Source organism: Schistocerca cancellata, chromosome 3, assembly GCF_023864275.1.
Source record: "Schistocerca cancellata isolate TAMUIC-IGC-003103 chromosome 3, iqSchCanc2.1, whole genome shotgun sequence".
Taxonomy (NCBI): Eukaryota; Metazoa; Arthropoda; class Insecta; order Orthoptera; family Acrididae; genus Schistocerca; species Schistocerca cancellata.
This window is the reverse complement of record NC_064628.1, coordinates 290,336,919-290,361,003: the sequence shown is the minus strand read 5'-3', so window position 1 is coordinate 290,361,003 and position 24,085 is coordinate 290,336,919. Positions and strand designations below refer to the sequence as shown.

At 44.3% G+C, this 24,085-nt stretch overlaps 2 protein-coding genes across 3 annotated transcripts in view; one reads left to right on the top strand and one right to left on the bottom strand.

Moving 5' to 3' along the window:
- LOC126174976 (ankyrin repeat and BTB/POZ domain-containing protein 2) overlaps positions 1-24,085 on the top strand; it is a 595,788-nt gene that overhangs the window by 212,608 nt on the left and 359,095 nt on the right. The gene's annotated exons all lie outside the window — the stretch shown is intronic.
- Positions 66-19,676, bottom strand: LOC126174978 (uncharacterized). The gene is made up of 2 exons (XM_049921453.1): positions 19,411-19,676; positions 66-968 (listed from the first exon to the last, which is right to left on the bottom strand). Exons 1-2 carry the CDS (start codon positions 19,601-19,603, stop codon positions 181-183), a joined length of 981 nt encoding a protein of 326 aa, XP_049777410.1. The 5' UTR covers positions 19,604-19,676; the 3' UTR covers positions 66-180.

Here is a 24,085-nt window from a genome sequence, read left to right as displayed (position 1 = left end):
ATGTCACATAGTTAGTGGACCCCCCCTAAGGATAAAAACGAACGAACTGAATTTTCATTCCTTTATTGACATCACAAGAAAGTACATGCGACAATTTGTTTCTTACAAACTACTTGAAACGAAGTTAAGGAAAATAATACAAATGCAAGTAGTGAAGGAAATAAACTAACTCATTTCAGCTCAATTGGAATGTTCTGAAAATGCTGATAATTCAGTATCTGTTGGTGATGCAACGCGGTCTTGCGAAACCGCAGCCGACTGTTTGGTTGCGGACGCGCTTCTTTTAGGATGATGCTGTTGAGACGGCATCTGTCCTAACTGAGGAGCTGCTGGTTGGTTGTAAAAATTCCCAAACGTATGTAGCAATGGAAAGTATCCCGGACTTCCTGGATGCACCGGTACATGTTGCAAAGGTGATTGGTAAGGTGCATAAAAACCGTGAATTGTCTGTGACCTTGAGATTCGGATGCGCTGAAGTAGCCGTAAGGCCTCCACACGGAACTCCAGTTTTTGATCCGTATCAAAACTTCGAAGAGTGGGCAACAAGGAATCGAGGAATGATTTGTCTTCGTCCTCAGTAGAGGGGCCTCGAGCAGCTGTACTATCCAGAAAGTTCGCATCAGGGTCAGGTTTGATACTTCCGTTTATTTTCCTCCGTGTAGCTGCTGAGCCCACCGAGGGCTGGTCGGGTGTTAATGGGTCATCTGATGCTATTTGATTATCCGTGTTGTCTTCTGCCAGGGATAGTTCCAAAGCCTGCTCCACGTACTCCATACCGTCTTCCTGCAGACTTGGAACTGGGTCCGGAATTGAATCCCTTGATTCTAAAACTGGATCCAAAAAACCCAGCTGGTCGGCATAAACATATTTAAATCTTTTTAATGCTACCGAACCAGGTTTCCTCACTTTCTTTGTGTATTTGCGGTAGTAGTCCCTGATATTACGCCATTTTTGTTGAGCCTTCTGGCCTGAAAAAGTAAAGAAAAGAGTCGGTAAATTAACATCAAAAATAAAATATTTAACACGACAAAACTTTTAACAGAAAATATTATTGTACCTACAAAATTTCTCAGATTGTTGAGATGTTATACGAGTATTCGCTATAGGGGATCCTTGGTCTCCGATAAGGCGTTAGAGTAATAATGTAATTATTTCATTTGTTACTTCAGTTTCTTAGAAGAAAGATTAAGGAAAGGCAAACCTACGTTTCTAGCATTTGTAGACTTAGAGAAAGCTTTTGACAATGTTGACTGGAATACTCTCTTTCAAATTCTAAAGGTGGAAGGGGTAAAATACAGGGAGCGAAAGGCTATTTACAATTTGTACAGAAACCAGATGGCAGTTATAAGAGTCGAGGGGCATGAAAGGGAAGCAGCGGTTGGGAAGGGAGTAAGACAGGGTTGTAGCCTCTCCCCGATGTTATTCAATCTGTATATTGAGCAAGCAGTACAGGAAACAAAAGAAAAATTCGGAGTAGGTATTAAAATCCATGGAGAAGAAATAAAAACTTTGAGGTTCGCCGATGACATTGTAATTCTGTCAGAGACAGCAAAGGACTTGGAAGAGCAGTTGAACGGAATGGATGGTGTCTTGAAGGGAGGATATAAGATGAACATCAACAAAAGCAAAACGAGGATAATGGAATGTAGTCGAATTAAGTCGGGTGATGTTGAGGGTATTAGATTAGGAAATGAGACACTTAAAGTAGTAAAGGAGTTTTGCTATTTGGGGAGCAAAATAACTGATGATGGTCGAAGTAGAGAGGATATAAAATGTAGACTGGCAATGGAAAGGAAAGCGTTTCTGAAGAAGAGAAATTTGTTAACATTGAGTATAGATTTAAGTGTCAGGAAGTCATTTCTGAAAGTATTTGTATGGAGTGTAGCCATGTATGGAAGTGAAACATGGACGGTAAATAGTTTGGACAAGAAGAGAATAGAAGCTTTCGAAATGTGGTGCTACAGAAGAATGCTGAAGATTAGATGGGTAGATCACATAACTAATGAGTAGGTGTTGAACAGAATTGGGGAGAAGAGAAGTTTGTGGCACAACTTGACGAGAAGAAGGGATCGGTTGGTAGGACATGTTCTGAGGCATCAAGGGCTCACCAATTTAGTATTGGAGGGCAGTGTGGAGGGTAAAAATCGTAGGGGGAGACCAAGAGATGAATACACTAAGCAGATTCAGAAGGATGTATGTTGTAGTAGGTACTGGGAGATGAAGCAGCTTGCACAGAATAGAGTAGCATGGAAAGCTGCATCAAACCAGTCTCAGGACTGAAGACCATAACAACAACAACTTCAGTTACCATTGCTTTTGTGAAAATATCTTCACCACAATGAAAAAACCTGTAATACGCCATCACCATACCTAACATGAAAGCATCTGTTTTATCGTAGATGCCTTTGTTGTTTGTTGTTTTTATTGTTTTTTTAAGTCTGGAAACTGATTTGATGCAGATTATCACACTGATTTATCCTCTAAAAGCCTCTTTATCTCTGCGACCTACGTCCATTTGAATTTGCTTTCTGTGATCTCCGCCTCTACAATATTTATCGCCCCCCTTTCCCATCCCCTACTTCCATTACCGCACTTCCATCTGGTACGCGAAAGTACTGGGACGTGGTTGCTCGGTATGTCAAGAGCTCAACATTGCATCGATCATCCGTTGCATTCAATTAATCGATACTTTAAGTGAATATCGGTCAGCTCTTCATCAGAACACCTATCCGTATTGCTGTGTATCACTGTTAACGTACAAGCAACACTACGGTAAAACATTCCCGAACAGAACCTAGCAGTACTTCAGAGCGAGAAGTCAAATAAGCATTACCGTTGTCAACAGCACGCACCGTGAGTGAATGGAACAACTTTTGTTTCCGAATAAGACACACAACGCACACCGTCTACATTTGCCCTGTTGTGTGGAGGTTTTCTTGCAATACAGTTATAAAGATAAATGTGTGCAAAAAATCAAACAAAATTCAGTTACTCTGCAACAGCCCACCAGAGACCAGTGATCACTTACGGTAACATGGAACGTATCGCTGAAAAATCTCCGAAATTTCGTCGGTGAAGTTTTGATCGGATAGTTACGGACAAAGCACTGTGTCGAGCAATGTGATGCTGCTTGTATGGCAAATTTGACTTGATTTGACCGACGAGGCGTGGAAGGATGCAGCAAGTGGAATTCGAAAAAATATGCAGAGTGGAAATATCAAATGTTCTAGTAAGTGCCAAATCTCGGATTTATCATTAGAATAAAAAAATAGTATTTCTTTTTGTGCGTGGCTATTTGTATCCAGAAAAATTGAGAAAATTTAGAATTATTCTACTCACCTCATCATTGCAAAAAACAAGGAGACAGATTAGTAAATAAGTACACTGTCATGTCACATTAGTTGACCACCTGTCAAAAGCCTGAATAACAACCTTTTGGAGTGCGGACCGCTGTGAGACAAGCGGGAAAAGAATGAGCAAAGTTCTAGAAGCTATCGACAGGGATGTGGAGCTATGCTGACTACAGTGCCGTGGTGAGCTGCGCTAGGTTTCTCGGTTGAGGATCGATGACGCGAACAGCCCTATCGAGGTTGTCCCACTGATTCTGGACTAGGTTTAAATCCGGTGAGTTTGGTGGCTAGGGGAGTACGGTAAACACATCCTGGTGCTCTTCGAACGACGCACGTTCACTGCGAACTGTGTGATATGTGGCATTGTCCTGCTGGTAGACGCCATCGTGACGAGGAAAAACAAACTGCATGTGGCAGCGGAAGTTGCAGGGTGTTTGCTTACAGATGTTTCACGGCGTACACACCAACAGCCATCTGTCCGATGGAGTATAAAACTCAATGGACGTACAGCCGCCGTTCAACTCTGTCACCTATATGAAGATAGTCGGACATGTCCGAAAGAACAGATACCATCTTCATATAATTAAGGCTAACCGGCCATTGACCTTCCTCTTCTGTGCTGGATGCACACGCATTGCCCGAACTCTTACGGGACTCGGTAAGATTGTCTGCCGCGACTAATTAGTGTAATGGGCAGGGGCACTACGAATGTAGTGTGTGGACATCAAGTTGGGAACGTGGGTCTCAAAGGGAGCGTGCAAGGGATAAATCCCTGCAGTGGCACTATCCTCAGTGCTCTCGATGGCTCAGATGGATAGAGCGTCTGTCATGTACCCAGGAGATCCCGGGTTCGCGTCCCGGTCGGGGCACACATTTTCAACTGTCCCCGTTGATGTATATCAGCTCCTGTCGACAGCTTAGGGTCCTGATTTAACTATCAGTTCCTGTCACATATGGCCCGTGATGCATCGGCGCAAATTTTGGATAGCCCTTATTGCCATGCACGATATGGATTAACCACGACGGCACGCGAACAGTTTACAGACTTAGCCATTTCGGAAATGTTTCCTCTCTTGGCCAGAAAGCCAACAATCATGCCCTTTTGGACGTCAGATAAGTCGCTCCGTTTCCGCATTACAACTATTGTACAGTTTTCCGGTGTCCAGCGACACGCTTTATATTCTCGTCATTGCCAGTGCTTCCAGCTGCCGTCTGTGATCGATTATTGGACGTAGACGTCGAACGTAGGCGGCGCTCATAGTAATGTGACTCGATCGCGTAATTTATTGAGAATGTTCCAGGTGCCGCACCGGTTAAGTGACTGGTTCTGTGTGCCAATAAGGAAGTTTTGTTTCAAGCGGCAGTAATACTGAGGCACAATATTTTATTTGTGATAATACAAGTACAGAAATACGGCAATAATGTTTTAACTAGCTGAACTGCTGTCAACAGAACCCACTTCTCACATCTTTTAAATTTTTTACACAAGAATAACAAAACTAATATCAAGAAAAAGTCTCTCGGTACTGAAATCTTCATCTTTCACAACTCCATCCTTGGGATCGAATATTGCCAAGTGTACTATAGACCTCTCTGGGCTGTTAAGGAAATTGGAAATGAAATGAAATGATCGTATGACATTTTTGGCCGGGAGGCCCCATGCGGGGGGAGCCGGCCGCCAATTTGTGGTAAGTTCCTACGGGGCGAAACTGCTGAGGTCATCGATCCCTAGGCTTACACACTACTTAAACTAACTTACGCGAAGGACAACACACACGCCCATGCCCGAGGGAGGACTCAAACCTCAGATGGGGGGAGCCGCGCGAACCGTCGCAAGGCGCCCTAGACCGCACGGGCTATTCCGCGCGGTTCGCTGTTACGGAAGCAATGGCAAGTCTTTCTGTTTTGCAACCGATACGCATGATTGATCTTTCAGATGAAGCACGGCATGCCATACATCAGCCGTGATCTTTACTCTGTTGGATATACACAGACATTTTTCCATTCTTCTGTTTCAGTGTAAAAGTTATTAATAGTTGTTTGAGAGGCATGAGTAAGAGACACTGATCATACTACATTTTTATATATTACACGTCTGCATTGACATCAGTGTTCCAGAAGCATCTTTAAAAATCAGAACAATCGTGTGCATGCACTGGAATTAAACGAAATGAGTTCACAGCTGTAAATAACTTAACAGTCTTCTGTAAACCATGCGGAAGAAAGACTTGGAATCCCAGAGGAAGGCACTGCTTGGCACAAAGACGGTTTACCGTGTGGGAATGAGTGTCTGAAAAATTTTCTCCGTGATTTGACACTCTGGGAACAAGTCGAGAGACATGCAACTAGTACCGAGGACACAATAGCGATGAAAACACGTTTTGCAAAGAAATGGTACGTAGAATTTTAACACTCCACTATTCATACGCCTTGTTCATAGACTGTTAACACTCCACTATTCATATGAATGTTTTGTATCATGTAAGAGCAAACGACGTAAAACTCTTCCGTTTATTTTATCTACTAGCGAATCCGGCAATGCTTCGCAAGTTGTAAATATTTACGGGAACAGGATATACGTCCTAATCTCCTTGGCCCCTCCTCCTCCGCCTCTATTTCCTCTCTCCTCCTCCTCCCCCTTTGTGTCTGTCATATCCTCCTCCTCCCTCTCTGTGTCAATTTCTCTGCCCCGCCCCTCCTCCTCTACTCATCTTCCCATCTCTCTCTGACCTTGGACCTTGGACCTTATTCATTGTTATTGCAAATTCAGATTCTGTAGTAGTATTCCAATCATAAGCCGATTATCGGTAACTACAACTTTCCTATTTTGTGCGAAAACCGACTGTGTGGAAGAAAACAGCACATTCATGTATATCCAATATTTGTTTAAAAATATATACAGGGTAGAGCAAGCCTTTAATGTTTATTTTTCCCTGGGCGGCAGGTCAGGTATGCAAGCGTGGACACCGAGCGAGGTGGCGCAGTGGCTAGCACACTGGACTCGCATTCGGGAGGACGACGGTTCAATCCCGCGTCCGGCCATCCTGATTTAGGTTTTCCGTGATTTCCCTAAATCGCTCCAGGCAAATACCGGGATGGTTCCCTTGAAAGGTCACGGCCGACTTCCTTCCCCGTCCTTCCCTCATCCGATGAGACCGATGACCTTGCTGTCTGGTCTCCTTCCCCAAACAACCCAACCCAAGCGTGGACGCAATACGGTTAGTCTGTACTGACAGCCAACATCCACTTAGTGCTGCACTTACGACCCTGCAGAAAACATCAGATAGTAAATGGCTTTGAGCACTATGCGACCTAACTTCTGAGGTCATCACTCCCCTAGAACTTAGAACTAATTAAACCTAACTAACCTAAGGACATCACACATATCCATGCCCGAGGCAGGATTCGAACCTGCGACCGTAGCGGTCGCTCGGCTCCAGACTGTAGCGCCGAGAACCGCACGGCCACTCCGGCCGGCATCAAATAGTATATTACATGAGTTGTTTGCGGGAATACTATTAGACACAGAGAAAAAACAAGTAACACGCTATAGTGGGTACATATTAAGGTACCAAAGACCACAGTATCTGCGCTTAATACCCGTAACACTCTGTATAAGGATAAAGAAAACATATGGGAGAACAATTTGCGTAATGGTTTAAATGCCCTGCTATTGTAGTTGAAACTGATTCCGAGAAGGAAAACAAAAACACTCATTTTAACAACAGTGCACACCACAGCATTTTATTTCTCACCTTCGGTTTTAACAAGAAATCTGTACTTTGTTTAAAAGACGTTTAGAGCATCGTGACAAAATATTAAGTAAATCGGTCAAGAAGTTTTCGAGCGTTTTGCCAACACCGTTTCCCTATTATTTATTATATACTGTATAATGTATACGAGTATAGCCTATGTTTTGGGTTGGCAGGAGAGCTAACACCGTGTTACTAGAGGAGGCCGAAAGGCACGCGTTTTAGCTCACGCAGGCTGGCGTGAGGTCTGGAACAGGACAAGGAAATTAGAATTTAGAAAAACGGACGTAGCTGGTGGAATACTTAACTTTAATCCATTAATGATGAACGTCGATCTTGACGGTACATGATTCATAATATCAATAATAACTGGTAATGGCGCCTTGCTAGGTCGTAGCAAATGACGTAGCTGAAGGCTATGCTAACTATCGTCTCGGCAAATGAGAGCGTATTTTGTCAGTGAACCATCGCTAGCAAAGTCGGTTGTACAACTGGGGCGAGTGCTAGGAAGTCTCTCTAGACCTGCCGTGTGGCGGCGCTCGGTCTGCAATCACTGATAGTGGCGACACGCGGGTCCGACGTATACTAACGGAGCGCGGCCGATTTAAAGGCTACCACCTAGCAAGTGTGGTGTCTGGCGGTGACACCACAGCCTATGTCGGTCTAAACGTTTATTAGAGTAATAAATAAAAATTTGAAGTAAATCTATCAATAATTTTTCGAGATTTTTGCTATCAACGTTACACGGGTATAAAATGCCTTCACGACAGGCGTCCAACCTATCTTTGCGATATACAGTCGGAGTTCAGAATGTCATTGTTATTAACATATGGTTTCAGTCGCCTTTTCTGTCTCTATACTATGTGGACATTGTTGCTTTTATAAGAGGGATGAGCTCTCGGATCTTCCCATGGATGCTGCTGCAGCTAAGTATTACTATACTCACATTCTTTTTTCCGATGTACGATGACGAATGCTTTTCTATGTGATTATTGGAGCTGCTGTTCTTCCCTCTCTGAAGTCAGAACATTTATCGGGCCTGTGGATTAATTTCTGTGCCCTAAATCCCCTACATCTGCACACCACTCATAATGCACACCTAACCTATTAAGAGAGATCCTGCAATTCTGTAACTTAAAGGGGCGGTCATACAAATCTGCAACCAAGTTCGTCACAGGGAAAACAGGAAACGTTAATGAGCATTTTCAGTAATTTTTTAAATTACGTTGTCCTTGTTTGCTTACTAGTTGTGATCTGTCTGAAATATTCTTACCGACTACAAGCACTGTAACTATTCGCAAGATATGTCATGGATAGGAGTTGGGGGAATCGCGTGCCTTCCGTGATAGGTCCGTAACGCAATTTCTGTTCGTGTACACTGCAAATGTCTACTGTATTTTTTGTTAGGAAAGTAGAAAAAAGGAAAGTGAGTACGTTGGGGTCACACTCGTCTACAATAAGGATAGGAAAAGTGACGCACATACCTGCTTCCAGTATCTCTCACATTACCCGAACATCTGATGAAGAATCTTAGAACATATTCTGAGCTCATACGTAATAAGATATTTGTAACAAAAACATGCCGATCAGCATGAATTCATAAAATATTGGTCATGTGAAATCCAACTCGCAGTTTTCTCACATGACTTCTTGAAAGTCAAGGTAGTCATATAAAAGCTGTATTTGTCGACTTCAAAAAAGCATTCGATACAATATCACACTAACAATTATCAACGAAATTACGATGATATAGGATAACAATCGGAATTTGTAACTGTATTGAGGATTTTATGGGAGGGAAGATGCAGCATGTTACATTTGATGGAAAGTCTTTGGACAGATGTAGAAGTAACTAGTAGAAGTAATTTAAAGCGTGCCTCAGGGAATTGTATTGGAGCCTTGCTATACATGTTGTATATTAATGAGCTGGCAGACAATATTAATAATAATTTAAGACGTTTTGTAGATGATGCAGTTATCTAGGAGGGATGATCCAGCTCAGTGGACAAAAAATTACTCACCCCTAGAGAAATCATTACAAGCGTCATTTAACACCACGTAATTCCGCCCCTGGACTCTATAGCTACCTGGATTCGATTAGGAAATGAGTCAACAACGTTGTACAAATACGTCACATTCAGGCTAAGCCGATCTCAGAGGATTTAATCGCGCAGTTCCACGAAATTGCGGCGATGCCGATGTTTTCATCGCTGTTCCAACATGCCCACAGATTTTCTACGGAGTTCAAATCAAGTGATTTTACATTCCATTCGAGATGTAATAGGGTGGAGGAATGTTCAGAAAACCTGTCTCACATTCTTCCAGCCCGACGGATTTTGCTGTCGTCGTCCGGGAAAGTAGCGGCATCAGTAGCATAGGCCTATTCGTCATGCAAATGTTGACTGAAAGGCAGCATCTGATTATCATTCAGAAGGTTTAAGTAACTATGCTGGTTCGTGATAGTGTTCATCTCAGAGCCATATCCGGTTTGCAGCTGACCTTGCACACATTCAGGATGAAATGCTTCGTTTGGTCCTCGGTGCACTCGACGAGTGTCACTTGAATCTAAGTAAAAACGTGATTCATCCGACAACATTACGTTCCGCCAGTCAGCTAACGTCCACTTCCGACGACATCTGGTCCACAGAAGGCGTGCAGCTTTATGTGCTTGTATGAACAATGGCCTGTTGCGAGGCGACTCCAAATCTTCATTGCGTGCAGTTCCCGTCGCAATTTTCTCTTGCTAACAGGCTGGGATGGGCCTCCATTCACTGTCTGCAGCAATTCCTGTCGGGTTGGGAAGCTATTTTGATTCACAAGCCGTGAAACGCATCTCTGGTCCCTCCCAGTCAGCATCTCTTTCCGATAATTCGAACGTCGTACTGCTTATAGAAACGTGAACAGTCTGCCGTGAAACATGAACAAATCCAGCAACTTCACGCACCTTATGGCTACGGGACGGCTAAACACAACTGCCTCTTTTTGCTACTGTCACGTCCTTACATTTACCCACGTTGACGTACAATGTCCGCATGAAACATAAATGTCGCACTGATCGCTACTTTCGTATGCTCACGTAGAGGCGATTGAACACGTGATTCGATCGCTGCGACATCTGTAAAGGGTTAATGATGCAACTGTGCGTACGGACTGGGGTAACTAAAGTTCTCTCCGCTGAGCTTGTGTAGTACTTTGGCTTAACCGTAGATGGCAGGACAATCATTAGAAGTGTTATCCATGGCCAGTACATCCCATTTTCCCAACTGATGTCATTACGTGAGCGAACAACATGGAGTGTGGTCATCAAGAATAGCGCCTGATGACGTGATTTCTGGGGAAGGAGGCTGTAAACACCGCAGATATCCATAGGCGATTGATGACAGTGTGTGCACAGTCACAAGTGCCCTTGCAACACGACAGCGCTCGTCCCCATACGAGTCTGAAAACCACGGTTTCCATCGCTGGAATGGGATTCCAGGTACCGCCACATGCATTCTATTCTCCTGACTTGGCTCCTTCCAGTTACCACCTAATCAGGGATACGAAGAAACCTCTGTGCAGACACCGTTTCGCAGACTTCCAGGAGCTACTAGCTGTCCTGCGATGGATGCTAAACTCCAGATATGTTGTTTGAGGAGGGCCTACAGAAGTTAAAAGGGCTGAGCCAGGCGAATATGGTGGGTGTGGCAGTTCCTGAACGCCATTTCAACGATGGCAGCCGTGGTTTTCCGATTAGTGTGTGGCAGGCACACTCTCCACACACTGCCACCAATCGTCTGTGAATATCTGCATTGTTTACACCCTCCCTCCACAGAAGCCACATCGTCCATCAGTGAACCTGATGATCGGACTCCATGTCTGCTCTCGTAAATGACACCAGTTGAGAAAATGGGCTGTATTGTGCAGGGATATCACTTCTAGTGATTGTCCTGCAATATGCAGTTAGGCCAAATTACTACACCAGGGCTTAACAACTGGCCGGTTATGAGCGCGGGTACTCGCATCTGCTCAGGCACGTGCTCGCGAGCAGGTGCAAGGTCGCGGAGTGGGGAGGGAGGGGAAATGCCCACGCACGTTTGAACAGGGCCACAGCGTGCCTATTGAATTCGCGCCGACTGTGTAACGTTTAAAGTACTACGATCAGCTCTAACAGTCACTTCGCTGGTTAAGAATCATGTCAAGTCGCCGTTGTGTAACCCCAACCATGTTTTCGCAGTTCAACCCCCATTGGGAGGAACTGTATCTGTTTACAGTAAAGGATGGTGTTACAAAATGTTTAGTACGTCACAAAACGCTGAATTCTTTTAGGAAATTTAATTTGCAGCGACAGTATATGTCGTACCACGCGAAAGACTACGGAAGTGGAAAATGTGATGGACCAGATCGTGCACAGGAAGTTATTAAACTTAAAAGGAAACTATCCGAAGAAGATCTGGACGACGAAGGAAAATCAACTGAGGCAGCTCTCAGAGTGAGTTACAAAATTGCTTTGCTTTTAGCAAAATCCCTGCGCCCCTTCACTGATGGCGATTTAAAAAAAGAATGTTTGGTAGTTGCAGCGGAACATTTGTGTCCATCTCAAGTTGAACAGTTTCGGATTGTGCCATTATCTAACAAGACCATTATGCGTCGCATACAGGACATGGCAGACGACGTCCAGAGCCAGCTTGCAAATATCTGTAAAGATTGTATGGCGTATTCTCTAGCTCTGGACGAAAGTGTTGATATCACTGGAACAGCGCAGCTTGCCATATTTATTAGAGGTGTTAATAGGGATCTTCAGGTGAGGGAGGAGCTCCTCGATGTAGTAACCATGAAGAACACTACAACCGGAGGTGATATTTTAAGTAGTGTTGAAAATAGAGGACTGTCGTGGAATTCTTTAGTTTTAGTGTCTACAGACGGTGCACCAGCGATGAGGGGGAAAAAATCAGGTTTCGTTGCACTGTTGAAGGAATGGTTCAAATGGCTCTGAGCACTATGGGACTTAACATCTGTGGTCATCAGTCCCCTAGAACTTAGAACTACTTAAACCTAACTAACTTAAGGACACCACACACATCCATGCCCGAGGCAGGATTCGAACCTGCGACCGTGGCAGTCGCGCGGTACTGTTGAAGGAGAAAATGCAAAAACTGACCGTGCCGAAAGAAATAAGGGGCGTTCACTGTGTGATCCACCAGGAAAACTTATGTGCAAAGAGTATCACTCTAAAAAATGTGATGAGTGTTGTTGTTCGTACAACCAATTTTATAAGGAAGCTTGGGGCTACAACACAGGCAATTTAAAAGCTTCCTTGAGGATGTAGAAAGCCAGTATGGTAGCCTGCCTTATTACAGCGAGGTCCGCTGGCTTATTCGTGGCGAATTATTAAATCAATTGTTTTGCCTATTAGATGAGATACATATGTTCCTGAATTGAAAGAGCCTTCATGGAAATGTGATCTCGCGTTCTTAGCAGATTTAACTAGCCATCTGAATGCTTTGAACATTTCACTGCAAGGTAAAGATCTGCTAATTACTCATTTCATAGATCGAATACGAGCTTTTAAAATGAAATTGACACTTTGGGTGAGCCAGCTGGAAACAGGAAATCTAGCTCATTTCCCTAAATTATCATCCATGCAAGATGTTCACAAAGACTGTGAACGTTATTCACATAGTTTAGTTGCCCTTAAGGAAGAATTTGATCAACGCTTTCAAGATCTGACAGCACTAGACAGTGATTTTGATCTAGTCTCCTCTCCATATTCAGCGAATATTGAAGAGATTCGTCCTGAGCTGCAACTAGAAATTATTTACCTGCAGTGTGACAGAGAATACGGAGACAAATTTCAGAACAAGAAATCATTTTGGAATTCTACAAACACTTCCCTCAGGATAGATTTCCTCGTTTACACAAACTGGCGGCTACAATAATATCAATGTTCGGTTCCACGTATGTTTGTGAACAACTGTTCTCTGCAGTGAAATGTAACAAGACGCGCCTGAGAAACGCATTGTCTGATCGAAATTTAAACTGCACGCTGCGCCTACAGTGCACAAGAACAATTACTCCGAAGATAGACGCAATTGTAAAGGGCAAAAAGTACAAGATAACCGAGAATCCCACACTTCAGTGACACCTTTTATTGTGTAACAGTTCACAAATTAATACGAATGTAGATGCATACACTGAGCTAATAAAATTATGTGGCACGTGTACATTCTCCTTTATTTGTTTCATTTGTCGCAGTAATAATTCGTGAATGATATCCCTGCAGGTGGCCGCGGATCTGCATTGACTGGCGGTAGCTGTTGTGTGCCCCACGTGACTCTCCGCTCTGGTCCGATAGTGGGGGTAGTGTGCTCGCACTGCTCCGTGCTCGCGCCTTGCTGCTCACAGCTTGCTCCGCGAGCATGTATGTTGTGAAGCCCTGTACTACACACTTGCAACTGTAATGATGAGTCAAATGGTGTTCTATGAATGTTGGGTGAAGATGAAGTGTAAATGATTAAGGAATGCCCCTTGTACACTGAGGTTAAAAAAAAAAAAATTCAAAGTGGTGCACAATCAGTCATCTCTTGCAAGTAACTGGGAGTAACAACTTGTAGGAATATGAATATGTACGATCCCGTAAGCTGGCTAGGAAACATAATCAACTGGACCTCATATTTTAAGGAGAAAAAAGACATGAGCTCCAGCAATCAGTCCCGCCGGAAAATTTGGGCCATAATTCTGATAATGCGCAGATATGACCTTCTGAAAGTACAGCTTTTGAACTTCCGCGCAGCATTTATCACTCGCTTTGCCCTACTACAGTCGCCTAACGCCCGAACGCGAAGTTTTACACAGTGTAGTGAGTAAGGAGTTTGCTATTGGTAACACGCATTCTCCATTGTGTCAGACTGTCCTGTTCCTAACTTGCTTTGGACATTTTTATGTTGCGATACACAAATGGAGTGTAAATGAATCAACCGAATTAGTGTGTCATGAAAGAAGCAGTGCAGCACTATTCAATTATTAAAATTGCTCGTTTGCGCTACTTTCTTTGGATTTTGAAAATGGCACTGTTAAAATCCCTCGCATTCAACATTTCGAGAATAGGAGCCCTCTTGTTGACACATCACTGTGTGGTACTACGCTCTCAAGTATTACGCGGCCGCAGAGCGGCGGAAACAAACAATCGGTGCGCGCGAAAGATTAAAAGGTGTACTTTTAGAAGGTCATAATAACTGCGTACTATCAGAATCGTAGCCCACTTTCTCCCGCGGGATCAATTGCAGGGGCTAATATCTTGCAAGTGTGCTTTTTGCTACTTGAAATGTGGAGTCAAGTTGGTGGTTATTATGGCCGAGAATAATCGAGTGCCGGTTGTTGTGACCGAGCGGTTCTAGCCGCTTCAGTCCGGAACCGCGCTGCTGCTACGGTCGCAGGTTGGAATCTGCCACGGGCATGGATGTGTGTGATGTCCTTAGGTTAGTTAGGTTTAAGTAGTTCTAAGCCTTACGGACTGATGACCTCAGATGTTAAGTCTCATAGTGCTCGGAGCCATTTGAACCATTTTTGAATAATCAAGTTAGTATGTCTCCGTGTGAGTCCCAGGTATCACAAAGACAGACTTCGCTCGTTGTTAAGATACTGGGAAAAGTAATCAGTCTACAAAGCAGATTTCTAAGACAACACACGTCTTTAGCCTCGTTCAAACAGCAAACGGGCATTGTTGCACGCAGTGGAGTCTTCCCGGTGTAGAAGAAGGCTGTTGCCGCCGCTAGACCGCCCTAGGCTGCGGCAGGCAAGTGTGAGAAATGTCGAAAGAACCCCAAAAAGAAATTGGTCTGGTGCGTGCAAACGTGTTTATGTACGGTACAAGCCATACCGAATATAAAATTGTGTCGAAAAAAGGCGATCAGTCTGGTCCACAAACATAGTAATTTATTCTATGTATTTTAAATATATTCTACCCCACGAGTATATTGTTGTATAAAATATAGTTCAACTGATATAATAATGAGCTTGCACAAGCTTAGACAACAGTTCTACATTCCAAAGTAGACACTAGACGTGTACAAAGTAATAACGTAGTATCATTCTTGAGGATGACTTAATGAAATACTTGGATGTCAAATTACTTTCTCTTTCTATGTTTTGATTAGACACTTAACGAAGCTCATTTAACTTTTCGAATTGTCTACGAGACATACAAAAATAATTCATAAGGCCGCAGTTCCTCGCAGAGACGGCAGAATTAACCATAGCGTTCTAGTTTACTACGAATATGGTATAACTACATTATTCGTTTCCTCGAAGAGAGTGTAAATAAAATCAGCAGTTGGTCTCTGAGCCGTAAAGCTGCCGAGATTGCGTTTCACAAATAAAATTCATTGTTGCGGTTGAGAGAAACGAGTAACACAGGGGCATGCTATATCCGTTGAAATAAGTTAAGGCAATTTCTGTGAACACTGTGAACATGATTTAAAAATACGTTTTCTGTTCCACAGTTACCTACAACTGTGACCAAATCTAATCACACTGATTTGGAACATAATGGAACAAAAATTCAGCAAGACATTGTAATATTTCTGGCTTTTAAAACCATCGTATTCAGCTACAAGGAGCTCTTCTTTGAGCAGTTTATCGTCAGACAGACCGCTAAATGGTGGTCCTATCCCGCGACTGGCTGCTGTGCTCGGAAGTAGCGTGCCAAAATGATAAACTGTGTTATTAATATTAGAAAAATAAACACTGAAATTACTTGCCTTTCGTATAAAAGTATCTCTCAATAGCAGGCATCGTTCCATTATTTCAAGAGGGTTAATTACCCGCAGAATAATAAACAATTGTTAAACGGAAAGGCAGACGAAGCACCTCGGAGCTCTTCGGGTCACGCCTAACTTGGATGGCAGGTGAGCTGGTTCTGCTGTTAAGATCAGACCTCTACCGCCAGTCGCCGAGGACAGACATGTTGTCTGCTGCGGTCGGTATTGGTTAAGAACTTAATTGGGAATCTCTGGTTTTTTGAGATGTAACTGAGAACTAGTTTGACAGTAATAATGCTAACACGAAGTTCATTATTTTGTTTATTCTCTACGAAAATATAAAGAATAGAAATTATTTGTGATTCTGGACGAGCGGTTCTAGGCGCTTCAGTCCGGAACCGCGCTGCTGCTACGATCGCAGGTTCGAATCCTGCCTCGGGCATGGATGTGTGTCGTTAGGTTAGTTAGGTTTAAGTGGTTCTAAGTCTAGGGGACTGATGACCTTAGATGTTAAGTCCCATAGTGCTTTGAGCCATTAGAACCATTTGTGATTCATAAAGTGGACTGTAAGTGTGCAGTTTCTCGTATTCTACTAATAAAAACCGAGTGGCATCCCGTAGAAACAAACGAATTCAAAATTTAATTATTCATACAATACAAGTTCTCCGCTAACGGTTTGTTACAGCCTCAAGATAACGGATTCACGACCTATGTGCTGTTTTCTGCCCATGGGACAACAACTGTAGAAGAATGCAGGTTGGTGAACATTATTCAGAACTTTTGCATTCCACTCAGGGCGGTGGAAGCACCAAGGCATCTCACGTGTACTGCAGCCTTAGTACAAATGACATCAATAACACGTCGTCTGTGGTAACACACAGGAAGTAATGAAGGACGAAAGTTTTCGTGGGAAGTATTTTATCACACACACGTAAATCCCTTTCGCTATCTCTCTCTCTCTCACTTGCCGTACTATTTCTATTAATCGTGGGTTGAAAATTACCAAGAGAGAGACATAAATTTAAAAAGCAATCGTAGACGCCAGGATGAAAGCGTGTGCACACGTTGAAAACACTAAATACAAACATTTAACATCTTCGTGCTTTAATGCAACGCGAGCTAGAAAACGCTGTAATACAGTTTGAAGTTGGATGTAGTGACGATGAGAGTTACCCAAACTCGATGTTTCAGCCCCCAGATGAGAGATGCGATATGGCAGATGGCGCAGAATCTGGCAGTTGAACCGGAACGTAAGTATATGTCGCGTACAGGTTAAGAAATCCAGTACTGTTTTACTGCAACAATTCACTGGAAACAATGAATTGGTTCAAATGGCTCTGAGCACTATGGGACTTAACATGTGAGGTCATCAGTCCCCAAGACTTAGAACTACTTACCTAACTAACCTAAGGACATCAAACACATCCATGCCCGAGGCAGGATTCGAACCTGCGACCGTAGTGGTCGTGCGGTTCCAGACTGAAGCGCCTAGAACCGCTCTGCCACAGCGGCTGGCGAAACAGTGAAGTATCTAAAAGTAACCATCCGGAGCGACCCAAACTCGAAGGACCACTGAAACCAAACTGTAGGAAAAGCCGATGCCAGCCCCAGATTCATTGGGAGAATCTTAAGGAAAAGTAATTAAGAGGAGGTGTTCGACCGATTGTTGAGTATTGCTGATCTGTATGCTATCTTCACCAAGTTGGATTAGTAGACGAGATAGAGAAGATCCGACTAAGAGCAGCGCGTTTAGTCACGAGACAGTTTAAAAGTCCCAGTACGTAATGGAGACTCTCAACAAACCTGTGTAAGACGCTACAAGAATAGCGTTGAGCAGCGGGGAGAGGTTTCCTGTTTAAATTTCGAGAACGTACATGGCTTGAAGAGGTTTGCAATAGACTATCTTCTCCCAAATATGTCTCGTGAAACGACGAAGATGAGAAAACCGGAAAAATTTGGACTCTTACGTAGGTTTTCCTTCTGCCCGCGTGCCATTCGCCACAGGAAAAGGGAACAGTTATACCTAAAGTACCGTCCCCCACGCACGGTATACTCTAGAAGTAAAGGGAGATAGTGATACAGCTCATGAAACTGCAGTTAACCTTTAAGATACACCATACTTTTGCTACTATGTACAGCAATCAGTAAGAAGCAATATGGGTAGCAATAAGTTGTTAATTCGAATTCCAGGCATGCAAAGTTTTCCCAACGTCAGTAATATTTTGGAACGGAGTGTACTTGCAGTTCCACCTCCCTTAGCAGTGACGCAATGTCTGTCAAGACACACACACACACACACACACACACACAACACACACACACACACACAGGCAGCCTCGCAGCCCAACAACACACACACAGGCAACCTCGCAGCCCAGCGCTATGAAGTAATTTGAGACAATTGTTGCCGGTTCTTGGTGCAGGAACTAAGACTAACATGAACGCAACATATTGTGCATTAACTGTATACACGACCGACACGTAGCCCATGTAAACAGTTTTAGCAGATAAATTCGTGGGAATATGGGATCGGATATAAATGGTGTTGCAGCAGAAATAGTTGCTCGAGACTCAGTGGAAGAATTCGAAGGAAATGTGTAATTCAGCTATGAAGCGGGTAGCTCATAACACTCGTTCAGCCAATTCTTGAGCATTCCTCGTGAGTCTGTAATCCTAACCAGGCATTTCTTCCTGCCACATGCTACACCTCGCGAAAAGACGTTATACGAAGTCTTACAGCAGCAGTCCTTCCCACGCACCTTCTGCGAATGGAACAAGAATGGGAATACATCATAAGTGTACACGCAGTACAGTACGTTGCACCATACACCGTAATGTAGCTTGATGAATATACTGCGTGCTAATTATAAACGTGCAGCTACTCACAGAGATCCAGTGTGGGCTGCTATTATCATATGGCAGGAAAACGTGGTAGATATTCTAATGCGTAAATGCGGAACCGATTTATGCTGGAAAACGATTATTTCCAATTTTAGCCCCAGGTGTAAATCTGTCCCTATTAGCATCTCATCGGCGTCTCATATTCAACAAATTGTGTAAGCTGCAGTTAATAGTAACACCACTTGGTTGACCTTTCCCGCCCAGGCCCTGTTACTAATCTTTTACATATATTTCTATACGACTTTCTTGCATGTGCAGCGCCAGATTTGCGCCTGGTGGCTAAAATTGGAACTAATGCTTTCCCTGTTAAATCTGTTCCACTCTAACACATTAGCATAGCTACAAAGTTTCGCTGCCATACGATAATTACAGCCAACTCTGGGCCTCTGAGAGTAGGTGCATTTTAACTATAACCACTCGGTAGATATTTTCGTACATGTGCCGGATTCGATCGAATCCCCGCGTATTAATTTGACCCTGAGCTGCATTTGCGTTACTTCGTGCTACTAAAGAAACGAGGTAGGTTTTTCAAAACTCGCCACTGATGACACTTCTCAGATTAAAAAAAAAAAAAAGAGAGAGTGAAATATCTTTGTCTAGAATGAATGTAGCAACACTGATTCCGACGAGGCCGTAACGAATAACAAACAGATGACAAACAATACTTACCAACGGATTTCCTTTCAGTCCTCGTATGCTCTTTGAAATCCGGAAACAATTCGCAACAAATGTCGCGCCATGCAGCGTCTTTCTTGTTTCTGTCCTTATAGTCTTCGATCCGTATGTCCCAAATGCAGGGCCTCTTTTCCACCGCCAAAATTAAAATCTCGCCCTCTATTCTCTCTATGTCGAGGGGACACATGGTGTACTTGTACGGTAGTGCCGGCGATAAGAGAGGTTATGTAGTTGACCAGCGCCTGCGCCCAGCCGACCCCTCTCCGCCCAACTGCCGCAGCAGCCGCGGCAGCTGCGCACAGCAGGGCGCTGTTGCCGCGCGTTTTCCGCTCCGCCGTGAGCGCCGCGGCCGGCGGGCGGCGACGTTCCGCAGCCGCAGACTCCCCTTCCCCCTCCACCCTCGACGCCGGCCCCCTGTGACCGCACTTCCCCACCCTCGCTAACTGCCGCATCGACTCCCAGCGCCCTAGCAGTGCGTCGACTCGCCGCGTAGCTGCAGTTCCGCAGACATTCCGCTCGTGACAACCCAGCGTTCTGGGAAGACGACATGTTTGGGGCTCGTGCCCGTGTAACTTTGAAAATCAGTTACATTCCTTTCCTGCCTTCTGTCCCATCTAGCAGGTTTCGAAGTAAAGACACAGGGACTTGTTAACATACCTTGAGGTGAAGAAAGTTATTGCATAGCGATACGCACATAAACTACTGGCCATTAAAATTGCTACACCACGAAGACGACGTGCTACAGACGCGAAATTTAACCGACAGGAAGAAGATGCTGTGATATGCAAATCATTAGCTTTTCAGAGCATTCCCACAAGGTTCGCGCCGGTGGCGACACCTATAAAGTGCTGACATGAGGAAAGTTTCCAAAACCGATTTATCATATACAAACAGCAGTTGACCGGCGTTGCCTGGTGAAACGTTGTTGTGATGCCTCGTGTAAGGAGGAGAAATGCGTACCATCACGTTTCCGACTTTGATAAAGGTCGGATTGTGACCTATCGCGATTGCGGTTTATCGTATCGAGACATTGCTGCTCGCGTTGGTCGAGATCCAATGACTGTTAGCATAATATGGAATCGGTGGGTTCAGGAGGGTGATACGGAACGCCGTCCTGGATCCCAACGGCCTCGTATCACTAACAGTCCAGATGATAGGCATCTTATCCGCATGGCTGTAACGGATCGTAACAGCCACGTCCCTGAGTCAACACATGGGGACGTTTGCAAGACAACAACCATCTGCACGAACAGTTCGACAATGTTTGCAGCAGCATGGACTATCAGCTCGGAGACCATGGCTGCAGTTACCCTTGACGCTGCATCACAGACAGGAGGGCTTGCGATGGTGTACTCGACGACGAACCTGGGTGCACGAATGGCAAAACGTCATTTTTTCGGGTGAATCGAGTCTTTGTTTACAGCATCATGATGGTCACATCCGTGTTTCGCGACATCGCGGTGAACGCACATTGGAAGCGTGTATTCGTCATCGCCATACTGTCGTTATCACCCGGCATGATGGTATGGGGTGCCACTGGTTACACGTCTCGGTCACCTCTTGTTCGCATTGACGGCACTTTGAACAGTGGACGTTAAATTTCAGATGTTACGACCCGTGGCTCTACCCTTCATCTTGCAGGTCCTGTACGGGCCTTTCTGAATACAGAAAATGTTCGACTGCTGCCCTGGCCAGCATATTCTCCAGATCTCTCACCAATTGAAAACGTCTGGTCAATTCAATGGTGGCCGAGCAACTGGCTCGTCGCAATACGCCAGTCAGTACTCTTGATGTACTGTGGTGTTGAAGCTGCATGGGCAGCTGTACCTGTACACGCCATCCAAGCTCTGTTTGGCTCAATGCCCAGGCGTATCGAGGCCGTTATTACGGCCAGAGGTGGTTGTTTTGGGTACTGATTTCCCAGCATCTATGCACCTAAACTGCGTGAAAATGTAATCACATGTCAGTTCTAGTGTAATATATTTGTCCAATGAATACCCGTTTATCATCTGCATTTCTTCTTGGTGTAGCAATGTTAATGGCCAGTATTGTACATAGTAGGCGGTGCTATCGCGTACACTGGATATAAAACCCCAGTACAATGGCGCAGCTGTTATTTGTACTGAGGTGATTATGTGAAAAGGTTTCCGACGTGGTTATGGCTGCACAACGGGAATTAAGAGACTCAGAACGCGAAATCGTAATGGTAGCTAGACGCGCGGGACCCTTCATTTCGGTAATCCTTAGGAAATTCAACACGGTGTTAAGAGTGTGTTGAGAATAGCATATTTCGGGAATTACCTCTCACCACGAGCAACACATTGGCTGACGGCCTTCATTTAACGACCGAGAGCAGCGGCGTTTGCATGAAGCTGTCAGTGCTAACAGACAAGCAACAGCGTGAAATAACCGCAGAAATCAACGATGAACGTATCCGTCAGGACAGTGCGGCGTGAACTGGAGTGAATGAGCTATGGCAGCAGACGACCGACGCGATTGCCTTTGCTAACAGCACGATATCGCCTGCAGCACCTCTCCTGGGTTCGTGACCATATCGGTTGGATCCTAGACGACTGGAAAACCGTCGCCTGGTCAGATGAGTTCCGATACCAGCTAGTAAGAGCTGATGATAGGGCTCCAGCGTGGTGCAGAACCCACAATGCCATGGGCCCAAGTTGTCAACAACGCACACTGCAAGCTGGTGGTGGCTTCATAATGGTATGGGCTGTGTTTGATTGGAATGGATTAAACCGACCATTGACTGGAAATGGTTATGTTCAACTACTTGGAGATCATTTGCAGCCATTCATGGACTTCATGCTCCCAAGCAACACTGGAATTTTTATGGATGTCAATGCGCCATGGTACTGGGCCAAAATCGTTCGCAGGTGGTTCGAATAACGTTCTCGACAATTCGAGCGAATGATTCGGCCATCGAGATCACCTGACATGAATCCCATCGAACATTTGTGGGGCATAATCGAGAGATCAGTTAATGCATAAATCGTCCACCGGCAACCTTTCGCAATTATGGACGGCTATAGAGACTGCATGGCTCAATATTTCTGCACGGGACTTCCAACGACTTGTTGACTCCATGCCACGTCGAGGGGCTGTACTACACCGGGTTAAAGGAGGTCCGACACGATGGTTGGAGGTCTCCCATGACCTTCGTCCTCAGTGTATTCTCCGCAAGCAACTGTATAACTTAATACCAATATCGTTGAGTTTCTGTCCTATTTCATTCGCATATTGATCTTGGGAAAATTACTCTACAGACGCCATGATCTCTCTTGTGCTGTTTTATGATTCCTAAGGGGACCCTCACACGTTCAATAATATTGTCAAATCGTCAATATTTTGACGTCTGGTGACGTATATTGACGTACTGTAAATTCTAGAAATAACGATGAGCAGTATTGATGGTTGCCAAAATATTCTCACTGTGTCAATGTATACTGAACGTGTGAGGTCAAGTACTCACGGTTTGACCGTCTTCTCCGTTCGGATATGTCAGAGCTTCGTGAACCAGCCAAACGGCATCAGTATGCACTGTTTATGTTTACAATTTGCTTTTGTGCAAATCGTTCCTCAGATTCAATTTTTCAAGTAGTCTTCTAATGATTGTATAAACCACTTTAGGACAGTTAACGAAGGGTTCTCTATGGGCCTGCTCACTTTATTAACTTGAAAATAAAGTATAGGATGGTGAATTACATAGCAGTCACAGAAACACTTCCACTTCGAAATATACGTCATACAAGTATATCTGCAATGACTTGGAAGAGGTCTGCGAAATGCACGTCAGTTTCACCAAGTTATCACAAAAGGTAAAAAAAAGAAAAAAGTTTACATTAACTACTTGAACATGTTCTTGCCAGACAGATATGTTTGCTCCAAAGAATTTTACTAATTTGTTTTGCTGGTATTACAGTACCAAACTTTGAGCGTTAGAATTAACTGCCTGTCGTCAGAAATCTCAAAGTTACCCCTAATATCTCGTCGACTGCGATTGCCTCTCTCATTAAGGTATTTTGATCCTCTATTTTATCTCGTATCGACATTAATAACTTGCTATACAATACAGGACTCGTTGGAAAACTATTTGCGGAATCTTCCTGGTCCGTGGTTCTGATTTCAATCAGTGAATTAACATGTGGCCATTCGCTCCATTTTTTCAACCATTCTCGGACTCCTTTCCTTATTTTAGTCGTTTTCTGTTGCTTGCTAGCTACATCCAATGTAATTGCAACGCACGCTTTCTTTTGGGTGTTCGACGTCTTAACATAGTAAAACCACGTTGTCAACTGAAGTTTTTGTCAGTATTATTGATACTTGGAGGTCACTTCACTATATTGAAGGTTTGACAACCTAGTATTGTCAGTAAGTATCGAGCGTGGAGATGATGATGATGTTTGGTTTGTGGGGCGCTCAACTGCGTGGTTATCAGCGCCCGTACAATTTCCCAACCTTTGCTCAGTCCAATTTCGCCACTTTCTTGGATGATGATGAAATGATGAGGACAACACAAACACCCAGTCATCTCGAGGCAGGTGAAAATCCCTGACCCCGCCGGGAATCGAACCCGGGACCCCGGGCTCGGGAAGCGAGAACGCTACCGCGAGACCACGAGCGGCGGACTAGTATCGAGCGTGGGTAGGCGCTGCAA

Coding starts and splice junctions, on each gene's coding strand:
- LOC126174978 (XM_049921453.1), bottom strand. CDS start 19,603: ATGTGTCCCCTCGACATAGAGAGAATAGAGGGCGAGATTTTAATTTTG. Junction 969..19,410: donor GACTGAAAGGAAATCCGTTG/GTAAGTATTGTT, acceptor TTACTTTTTCAG/GCCAGAAGGCTCAACAAAAA.